This window comes from Gadus chalcogrammus, chromosome 4, assembly GCF_026213295.1.
Source record: "Gadus chalcogrammus isolate NIFS_2021 chromosome 4, NIFS_Gcha_1.0, whole genome shotgun sequence".
Classification (NCBI taxonomy): domain Eukaryota; kingdom Metazoa; phylum Chordata; class Actinopteri; order Gadiformes; family Gadidae; genus Gadus; species Gadus chalcogrammus.
In genome coordinates this window covers 35,796,851-35,808,170 of record NC_079415.1, presented here as the reverse complement: position 1 = coordinate 35,808,170, position 11,320 = coordinate 35,796,851, and the positions used below count along the sequence as shown (strand labels likewise).

At 53.3% G+C, this 11,320-nt stretch overlaps 1 protein-coding gene and 1 pseudogene across 2 annotated transcripts; both read right to left on the bottom strand.

Moving 5' to 3' along the window:
- Positions 1 to 21: 21 nt before the first annotated feature.
- Positions 22 to 10,892, bottom strand: LOC130380825 (cystathionine beta-synthase-like). 2 transcript variants are annotated; one of them, XM_056588176.1, is made up of 15 exons: positions 10,722 to 10,892; positions 9,128 to 9,397; positions 8,630 to 8,736; positions 8,375 to 8,509; positions 7,111 to 7,190; positions 6,313 to 6,517; positions 5,837 to 5,928; positions 5,181 to 5,306; positions 4,533 to 4,617; positions 3,680 to 3,785; positions 3,281 to 3,358; positions 2,389 to 2,523; positions 1,599 to 1,707; positions 616 to 700; positions 22 to 389 (listed from the first exon to the last, which is right to left on the bottom strand). In XM_056588176.1, exons 2-15 carry the CDS (start codon positions 9,388 to 9,390, stop codon positions 259 to 261), a joined length of 1,737 nt encoding a protein of 578 aa, XP_056444151.1. In that variant the 5' UTR covers positions 9,391 to 9,397; positions 10,722 to 10,892; the 3' UTR covers positions 22 to 258. The 2 variants fall into 2 exon arrangements, with proteins under 2 accessions (XP_056444151.1, XP_056444152.1); XM_056588177.1 differs by lacking the exon at positions 10,722 to 10,892 and adding an exon at positions 9,675 to 9,797.
- On the bottom strand, positions 1,138 to 1,245 carry LOC130381873 (5S ribosomal RNA; annotated as a pseudogene).
- Positions 10,893 to 11,320: the final 428 nt, after the last annotated feature.

Genomic DNA, 11,320 nt, shown 5'->3' with positions numbered 1-11,320 from the left:
AGTAATAAACAAAAAGACCAACACAAGACAATACCTTTCTCCTCACTTTAATAAACATTTAACGTGTTCAACATTCTTGCACTATGAGCCCAAGCACAGTTCTGCTCCTGACCCAATCAAACACCTGTAACAGAGCGTGTGCGTGCGTGCATTGTTCTAAGCAGTGACAAAGACCAGCCCCTCAACAGCGGCGGCCATCAATCACAGAACGGTGGAAGGCGTGTCCAGGGCAACATGTAGACTCTGCGGACCGGGGGGTCAGTAGTCGTCAGCGCACTCGGACAGGGTCCTCTCCCTCTTCTCCCTGGCGGTAACGAAGTTGAGGAGGTCGATGGCCGTTACCACGCCGAAGACCATCTGCTTCAGGGAGGTGGAGCCGTCCGTCAGGTCTGCACACACACACACACACACACACACACACACACACACACACACACACACACACACACACACACACACACACACACACACACACACACACACACACACACACACACACACACACGTTACAGGTCTGCTTGTCTATGAGTAACGTGCTTGTTTGTGTGTGTACTAGTTGTGTGTGTTAGTGTGTGCGTGTACTAGCTGTGTTTGGCAGTGTGCGTGTGTGTTTACACTGGATCTGCTCGTGGACCACCAGGGCGAAGTGGTCCGTCTCCAGGATACGGGAGAGCTTGCCCAGGTTGTCCGTCAGACGAATCTGGGGGGGGGGGAGGCAGGGGACAGAACATGGATTAAATGTATATAGCGCTCTTCTAGACACGCAAAGACGCTTTACAACCTCACTAACCACCACCAGTGTGTATCACCCACTTCAGCCAATCGGCGCCAGAACGCTCACCACACACCAGCTGGAGGTGGAGAGTGAGGGGATTAATGAGTCAGCCAATCATACAGGGGGACGATTAGGGGGCCAGACTGAAGGAGCCTGGTTGGGCCAGGACACCGGGGTAACCCCTCCTCTTTGATAAGTGCCCTGGGATCTTTAATGACCTCAGTGAGTCAGGACCTCAGTTTAACGTCTCCTCTGAAGGACAGCGCCTTCCGCAGCACAGTGTCCCCGTCACTGCACCGGGGCATCGGGATTAATGTTAAGGCCAGAGGGAAGAGTGCCACCTACTGGCCACCACCCGACACCACTAACAGCACCTGGTATTCCCAGGCGGTCTCCCATCCAGGTACTAACCAGGCCCGACCCTGCTTAGCTTCCGAGATCGGGCGTCTCCATGGCGGTAAGACGCCAGAGACACAGTTAATAAACACATCTCAGGGGTTCCCACAGCGCCGCACAGCTTAGGCGGCCGCTTCAGCAACACACGCCTGCTGCCTTAACTACGACGTCAAAAAAGAAATAAATTGTTTTAAATATTTTAAAAGTTACAATTTCACCAATCTTTGACTGTTCTTCTTCCAGTTGTTTATTGTACAATGTGGTTAATGTGGTTGTATTTGTTAAGTTAATTCACTTTTCTTGTCATCGTCCCCCCCCCCCCCCCCCCACTAGTGGACTTCTGGTCCACTGGTCCCAGTGCTCCTGGTCCACTGGTCCCAGTGTTCCTGGTCCCAGTGCTCCTGGTCCACTGGTCCCAGTGCTCTACCTGTTTGAACTGCTTGTAGAGGACCTTGCTGACCGGGTCCGACGGCTTCACCTTCCCCGCCAGCACCGACGCCAGCATGTTGCCCAGGGTTACCATGCCCAGGATCACCCTACACACACACACACACACACACACACACACACACACACACACACACACACACACACACACACACACACACACACACACACACACACACACACACACACACACACACACACACACACACACACACACACACTCCATGAGCTCCAGTTCAGAAGACACTAGCGTTAGCGATGCCATGCTAGTAAGGCTATGCTAAATTAGGTTTAGTTTACCAACAGTCACTCCTAGGGTTTTGACAGCGTTAGCAGTGCCATGCTAGCTATGCTACCTGAGGTTTTGTCTACCAACAGTCACTCCTAGGGTTTTGCTAGCGTTAGCAGTGCCATGCTAGTTATGCTAACTGAGGTTTTGTCTACCAACAGTCACTCCTAGGGTTTTGCTAGCGTTAGCAGTGCCATGCTAGTTATGCTACCTGAGGTTTTGTCTACCAACAGTCACTCCTAGGGTTTTGCTAGCGTTTAACAGTGCCATGCTAGTTATGCTAACTGAGGTTTTGTCTACCAACAGTCACTCCTAGGGTTTTGCTAGCGCTTGTGACCCATTGTCACTCGTACCATGTCACCAACATTGTTGTTGCGTTGCTAGCACCGCTACACTGACTGCGGCACGTTTACCAGTGAGTCCCTCATGGGGCTTAGCTAGAGATGCTATAAAGCTAGCCGGGCAAGAAGGGGGGACCCACCCCGACTCGTCCACCACGGGAGCCTGGTCGAAGGCCTTCTCCTTCAGGATCTTGATGGTCTTCTGACAGGTAACTGACGGCAACACAGTGAGGGGGGCGCACAGGTTCAAACCCTGCAGCCTCAGGTTCCACCACCTGTGGGGAGGCGGGGGGGGGGGGGGCGGGAGGGGGAGACACAGAGGGAGAGAGAGTGAGGACACACACACACACACCAGGGGTTAGTGTTAGTGGGGACACACACACTCACTAGGGTTTGGTGATAGTGGGGACACTCTCCAGGGTTTAGTGTTAGAGGGGACCAGTGGCGGCTGGTAGTTTTTAAAGTGAGGGAGGAAGGACCGCGCGCTGGGTTGCCATTGGCCTGCTTGCACTGTTGGTGTATGGTGGGACTCAGGTTGTTTCAGGGTGTTTTGGTGAACTACAAAATAGTAGGGAGGGATAGTTATGTGAATACATTTGATACAAAGCCACCTGTGGCAGCATTGTAATTTGAAAGCTGGCGGGCAGCATGTCTTTGAAATGGACGACAAGGGCAGAAGGAAAGGATGCAAAGCCCATTAGTCAAATCAGGCCTACTCTTGATTTGCAAAAGTAAATAAAACAATCTGGGCCTATTTTTGCCCTCAATGACTGAAGTTATCTGTTGTAATTTAGCTATGTTTATTTTCAGGTACAATTGTTTTAAGAAAAGACTGACCAAAAGTGATGTGGTTTGGTGATAGTGGGGACACACACACTCCCCAGGGGTTGGTGATAGTGGGGACACTCACCAGGGGTTGGTGATAGTGGGGACACTCACCAGGGTTTGGTGATAGTGGGGACACACACACTCACCAGGGTTTGGTGATAGTGGGGACACTCGTCAGGGGTTGGTGATAGTGGGGACACTCACCAGGGTTTGGTGATCATCAGGTCTTCTTCCCTCAGGAAACCCTTCTCGAGCATCCATTTATCATTGAGGAATTTGGACCTGAAACGAGAAAACAGGATTAGATAGAGGCCAGGATTAGGTAGAGGCCAGGATTAGATAGAGGCCAGGATTAGATAGAGGCCAGGATTAGATAGAGGCCAGGATTAGATAGAGGCCAGGATTAGATGGAGGCCAGGATTAGATGGAGGCCAGGATTAGATGGAGGCCAGGATTAGAGGGAGGCCAGGATTAGATGGAGGCCAGGATTAGATAGGGTTTTGGGTGGGCGGGGTCTGTGTGTGTGGGTGGGGTCTGTGTGTGGGGGCGGGGTCTGTGTGTGGGGGCGGGGTCTGTGTGTGGGGGCGTGGTCTGTGATCTCACATGTAGTTGCGGATGGAGTCCGGCAGGATGACCACACAGCGCTGGCCCTCCTTCAGATCCCGGGCCATCTTCACCGCCGCCGCCATCGCCGTCCCGGAGCTCCCGCCTGCAGCACGCCACAGGGGACGAACCGAACGCACCCACAGGGTGAACCGAACGCACCGACAGGGCGAACCCAACGCACCCACAGGGCGAACCCAACGCACCCACAGGGTAGGACTAACACAACACTAGGACTAACACAACACGGGGTAGGACTAACACAACACGGGGTAGGACTAACACAACACGGGGTAGGACTAACACAACACGGGGTAGGACTAACACAACACGGGGTAGGACTAACAAACACGGGGTAGGACTAACACAACACAGGGTAGGACTAACACAACACGGGGTAGGACTAACACAACACGGGATAGGACTAACACAACACGGGGTAGGACTAACACAACACGGGGTAGGACTAACACAACACGGGGTAGGACTAACACAACACTAGGACTAACACAACACGGGGTAGGACTAACACAACACGGGGTAGGACTAACACAACACTAGGACTAACACAACACTAGGACTAACACGACACGGGGTAGGACTAACACAACACGGGGTAGGACTAACACAACCCGGGGTAGGACTAACACAACCCGGGGTAGGACTAACACAACACAGGGTAGGACTAACACAACACGGGGTAGGACTAACACAACACGGGGTAGGACTAACACAACACGGGGTAGGACTAACAAACACGGGGTAGGACTAACACATCACAGGGTAGGACTAACACAACACGGGATAGGACTAACACAACACTAGGACTAACACAACACGGGGTAGGACTAACCACACAGAAGCCCCTCCTCCTTGATGAGGAGGCGGGACATGTTGAAGGAGTCTTCATCGTTGGACTTGAACCAGGAGTCCACCACCTGGATCACAGCAGACAGACAGACAGACAGACAGACAGACAGACAGGTCAGGACAGACGGGTCAGGGCAGAACACACGGGCAGTCAGTCAGTCAGTCAGTCAGTCAGTCAGTCAGTCAGACAGACAGACAGACAGACAGACAGACAGACAGACAGACAGACAGACAGACAGACAGACAGACAGACAGACAGGTCAGGGAATACAGACAGGGCAGGACAGAACAGACAGACAGACAGGTCAGGGCAGGTCAGGACAGACGGGTCAGGGCAGAACACACAGACAGGTCAGGGCAGGTCAGGACAGACGGGTCAGGGCAGAACACACAGACAGGTTAGGGCAGTCAGTCAGTCAGTCAGTCAGTCAGTCAGTCAGTCAGTCAGTCAGTCAGTCAGTCAGTCAGACAGACAGACAGACAGACAGACAGACAGACAGACAGACAGACAGACAGACAGACAAGTCAGGGAATACAGACAGGGCAGAACAGAACAGACAGACAGGTCAGGGCAGGTCAGGACAGCCCCGGACAGACGGGTCAGGGCAGACAGACAGGTGTTGGAGCTCACGGTCCGGTCCAGCACGGTGGGTATGAAGTCGTATCCGATGCCCTCCACCTCGTACTGGGTCGTATCGGTCCGGTTCAGGTCCTCAGGCTCAGCCAGGATGGAGCCCTCAGGGTCCACGCCCACGATCTACACCAGGGAGACCAGGTGGGACCAGGGGAGACCAGGTGAGAGACCAGGGGAGACCAGTGAGACAGACCAGGGGAGACCAGGTGAGGGACCAGGGGAGACCAGTGAGACAGACCAGGGGAGAGACCAGGGGAGACCAGGTGAGACCAGGCGAGACAGACCAGGGGAGACCAGGCGAGACAGACCAGGGGAGAGACCAGTCAGGGACCAGGGAGGGACCAGGTGAGGGACCAGGGGAAGGAACACGTGTGAGACCAGGGGAGGGACCAGGTGAGGGACCAGGGGAGGGACCAGGGAGACCAGGTGAGACCAGGGGAGACCAGGTGAGACCAGTGAGACAGACCAGGGGAGGGACCAGGTGAGGGACCAGGAGAAGGACCAGGTGTGAGACCAGGGGAGGGACCAGGGAAGGGACCAGGGGAGGGACCAGGGGAGACCAGTGAGACAGACCAGGGGAGGGACCAGGGGAGGGACCAGGTGAGGGACCAGGGGAGGGACCAGGGGAGGGACCAGGGGAGGGGGCGGCTCACCTTGACGTTGGGGCATCGTTCCTTCAGCTTGCGGGCGACGCCGGTGATGGTGCCTCCCGTCCCCGCCCCCGCGACCAGCATGTCCACCTTACCTGGAGACACACCACTTAACACTTAACCCTCAACACTTAACCCTCAACACTTAACCCTTAACCCTCAACACTTAAACCTCAACACTTAACCCTCAACCCTCAACACTTAACCCTCAACACTTAACCCACAACCCTCAACACTTAACCCTCAATACTTAACCCTCAACACTTAACCCTCAACACTTAACCCTCAACACTTAACCCTTAATACTTAACCCTTAACACTTAACCCTCAACACTTAATACTTAACCCTTAACACTTAACCCTCAACACTTAACACTTAACCCTTAACCCTTAACACTTAACCCTTAACACCATCCCTAAACACTCCACACACACACTCCTAACCCCCCACTCCTCCTACCCCCCCTCCCCCCCCCTACCATCACACTGCCTCAGGATCTCCTCGGCCGTGGTGTCGTAGTGGGCCAGCGGGTTGCTAGGGTTACGATACTGGTCCAGGATGTGGGAGTTGGGGATCTCGTTCTTCAGGCGCCAGGCCACGCCCACGTGGGACTCTGGGGAGTCGAAGCGCGCGCTGGTCGGCGTGCGGACGATCTCAGCGCCCAGCGCCCGCAGCACGTCCACCTGGGGGCACAGGGACACTCACTGGGAGGACTGGGAGGACAGCCACTGGGAGGAAACTGGGACACAGGGAACTCACTGGGAGGACAGGGAGGACAGCCACTGGGAGGACACCAGGAGACACTCTGATACTGGGAGGACACTGATACTGGGAGGACTCTGATACTGGGAGGACACTCTGATACTGGGAGGACACTCTGATACTGGGAGGACACTCATACTGGGAGGACACTCATACTGGGAGGACACTCTGATACTGGGAGGACACTGATACTGGGAGGACACTCATACTGGGAGGACACTCATACTGGGAGGACACCAGGGGACACACTGATACTGGGAGGACACTGATACTGGGAGGACTCTGATACTGGGAGGACACTCTGATACTGGGAGGACACTCATACTGGGAGAACACTGATACTGGGAGGACACTCTGATACTGGGAGGACACTGATACTGGGAGGACACTGATACTGGGAGGACACTCATACTGGGAGGACACTCATGCTGGGAGGACACTCATACTGGGAGGACACTGTGTGTTATGTCATGGTGACATCGACCAATAGGACGACGGTGGGGGTGTGGCCTACCTTCTCCATGCTCATCTTCTCAGGCATCACGATGATGCAGCGGTACCCCTTCACGGCCGCGGCCAACGCCAGGCCGATGCCTAGCAACCACACAACAACATCATCATCACTGACCCCTAGCAACCAGACATCATCATCACTGACCCCTAGCAACCAGACAACACCATCATCACTGAGCCCTAGCAACCAGACAGCATCATCATCACTGAGCCCTGGCAACATCATCATCACTGAGCCCTGGCAACAGCATCATCACTGAGCCCTAGCAACCAGACAGCATCATCATCACTGACCCCTAGCAACCAGACAACATCATCATCACTGAGCCCTGGCAACAGCATCATCACTGAGCCCTAGCAACATTCAACCTTCCACCAGTCCACTCTCTGTGTGCTGAACGCAGCTTGAACCGAGCAACCAAGATCATCAGGGACACCTCACGTCCTGGCCATGATCTCTTCCACCCTCTGCCCTCCGGAACGACACGCTTCAACAACAGCTTTTATCCTTCAGCAATTAGACTCCTGAACTCCTGCAGATTTGCAACTTTACTTATTTATTTATTTTGATTTATCCCCTCCCGCTATTAATCCCCCACACAACTTTGTTGTGTGGCAATTCAAGTTTATATTATATAGATTATGCAAACGATTATTTTTTGAGTTTCAGAACATGCTGTATTTATTCAGTATGCCTCTCCCCAAAACTAATAGTAACTGAGAACTTAGAAATTAAGCCTTAAATAAAAATGCACAAAATGGTCAAAAAGAAAATATTCAAATCTAAAATAATTTAAAGATATGTAATCAGTTGTTCTTCTGCACTTTCTATAGAACATTTAATTAAAAACATTTAATTAAAAAAAAACTAAATTACATTAGTTTTGAGATCGTTTGACGCTAAAATCGAAATTCGATTATTCACCCAGCCTTAACCATCAACCCTGCCCCTAGCAACCAGACAGCATCATCAACAACACAGAGCCGTAGCAACCAGACAGCATCATCAACCCTGACCCCTAGCGACCAGACCACATCAACCCGGCCCCCTAGCTAACAGACCACATCACCAACCCTGACCCCTAGTTACCCGGACATCATCAACCCTGACCCCTAGTTACCAGACAACATAACCAACCCTAACCCCTAGTTACCGGACAACATCATCAACCCTGCCCCCTAGCGACCAGACAACATCATCAACCCGGCCCCCTAGCGACCAGACAACATCATCAACCCGGCCCCCTAGCGACCGTAAGCGGTACCTGTGTTTCCGGAGGTGGGCTCGATGATGGTGTCCCCGGGTTTGAGGAGTCCGGCGCGCTCGGCGTCCTCGACCATCCGCAGGCTGATCCGGTCCTTCACACTGCCGCCCGCGTTGAAGTACTCACACTTGGCCACTACACACACACACCACACACACACACACACACACAGACTCACACATCAGCTGCCGTCTGGGTCCTTCATCGCCATCGTCCCAACCTCCATCATCTTCGTCCCGCTCAGAGATCACTCACGCAGCTCGCACTTCAGTCCGAACATCTTGGAGATCTTGTTGATGCGGACGAGGGGCGTGTCCCCGATGCGGTCCAGGATGTTGGGCAGGATGTTGGGGCTTGACACTCTGGGGACAGGTTACCATGACGACTCAGTAGGGGAGACCCTCCGACCCCTTAGGGACCCTAACCCTGGCACGTTAAGGACCCCAACACTCACCCGTTAGGTAAGCTAGGGTAAACTAGCCTTTGGTAAGCTAGACTAAAGTAAGATAGGCTCATGTAAGATAGGCTAATTTAAGATAGGGTAAGCTAGGCTAATGTAAGCTAGGGTAAGCTACGCTAATGATAGCTAGGGTAAGCTACGCTAATGATAGCTAGGCTAATTTAAGCAAGGCTAATGTAAGCTAGACTAATGTAAGCTAGACTAATGAAAGCCAGACTAATGTAAGCTATGCTTATGTAAGCTAGGCTAATTTAAGCTAGGCTACTGTGCGCTAGGCGTGCACGGGGCCTCACCTCTGCGGGTGCGTGTGGGGGGAGTCGAGGTCGGACCCCCCGAGCCTCCAGGTGCATCGGGAGGGGAGGTCGGGGCGGATCCACTTCCTGTCCGCCGCGGGGGGGCCGGCGTCGAGGGGCAGGTCCGCCTCGCTGGGCGCCGCGTGCGCCGCAAAGGACACCTGCAGCTTGCCGTCTCCGTTGGCGACCATCTTGGCGGCGTGCGGACACCCGGCTGCCTTGGCGGCGGCGGCGGGGTCCTTGGAGGCGGGGACAGCGGGCATGGCTCCCCTGGAGAGGACACGCCCTCGTCAACACGAGCTACATGGAAGCGAGAACCTTTTGTCCCCAAAGACCCTAAACGACCTCAGCCCGCTAACAATACACAGCAGAACACACCACTGCAGAATCAAACATCCCATCAATCCATCGATCCACTAGGAGGCCGGCCCCATAGCGGGGCTGCATTGATCCACTTCCTGTGTTCAGCGCCACCTGGAGGAGCGATGGAGTAGCGACAGAAAATAGCAATATAACTGGAGGGTGGTCCAGCGCGTAGAGCGCGTACCATAAGGCTCAGACCTCACCACGGCGACCCCGGTTCAACTCCTGCCCTGGTCCTCTCTCTCTCTCTCTCTCCTGTACCTTTCTGTCTAACACTTCATGAGTAAAGCATCGACATATCGTGTTTGGTTCCAACACGCCTGTTAATAATCTCCTGGTTGGTAAACACAGGGATCCTAATCACTAGAGCCACGAGGGCTGGGGGGGGGGGGGGGGGGGGGGGTGCGGAGGTAGGGGCTCCCCCTCCCGTGGGAAACTGATCCTCGTAGTTCCCAAGCACTGGCCTCAAAAGGAGGTCGACCTCGGAGACCAAAATAGGACCTTAGAGAAGTTCACCAGCCCACCCAGACTCAACATTCACCCACAGGTGAAGAGATGTATGTCTTACGGAACTTAAACACAGTACTTAGCATGTAGTTGCGTCTTATCCTAGCTGTTTCTGTTGAATACGGGGAATGGGTTAACCTAGTGGTCGTAAGTGCTTGGCACTTGGTTCTGTGAATATCCTTACTGTACCAGCAGAGATATATTGCTGTTTCTCTTCTTCCGACAAATGGACTTTGTAAGTGTATCGTACCGGATAAAAGAGTCTGCTAAATTCCCAAAAGGTAAACGCAAATATAGAATCACAAATGTACACACACACACACACGCAGACGCACACACTCAACAGCGCCACCGTTCGTTGAGAGACATGCATGCGATGTATTTTTGGAAACACATCGTAAAATAAGCAAAGTAGTAACGGTCCTTTGAGAACGTGTCTAAGGGAGGGTTAGGGAAACGATGACAGCAGAGCGGGTCAGAAAAGACCCGCCGCGCCCTCCCCTCGTCAGAGCGTCTGAGGACCGCAGGGGGGCAGCCTGACGCCCCGCTGGGCAGAAGAGGGTCTGAGGACCCCCACCAGGACCTCGACTGGTGGGTCGCTGGACACAGAGGTACCCCGATACGACTCACCAAGGGTCCCGCAGGAGGGGGACCGGCTCACCGAGGGTCCCGGGACTGAACACGTGGTCCTTGTTGTGAAAACAACGTGTCGGTGACAACTTACCAAATGAGTCAAAGTTTGAAAAAGTCCGGAGTAACGGAGGAGACGGGGGGGCCTGGAACGGTTTGGTAGAGGACCGGGTCTGGGTTGGTAGAGGGACGGGGGTCGAGGGGGCTTTGGGTCGTCGAGTTGTCCGGCAGCTGAATGTTTGCAGTGTTTTTATGATTGGGCTCATTGGCTAATGCTGGGGCGGAACTCTTGTCCTTCTCCACCAATAAGAGAAGAGGATTGGGGGGGATCGCGCTGTGTGTGGACACGTGTGTAAATAAACACACGAGTTCAAACAAGTGGGTCGTACAATATGAAAAAATAGAGAAAACCTACAAAATAACGTGCCAATGGGAATCAAATGACCCCACATAATGATGTCATCAGGTAGAAACTTATTCCACAGACGGAAAAGTACTGGTGACTCCTGGTATCGACCCACCCACCCACACGAGGTACATTCCATTAGTCATAGAACTATTACACATAAATATAAAATAACTATATAAAAGCATTTTACATAAATATTTACATATTTATATGCAAGATCGGTAGAAGTCTACGGGAGCCTGTTAACGTCAACTCGGTCCGTCGCTCTAGTAGTGGCCGCGTAA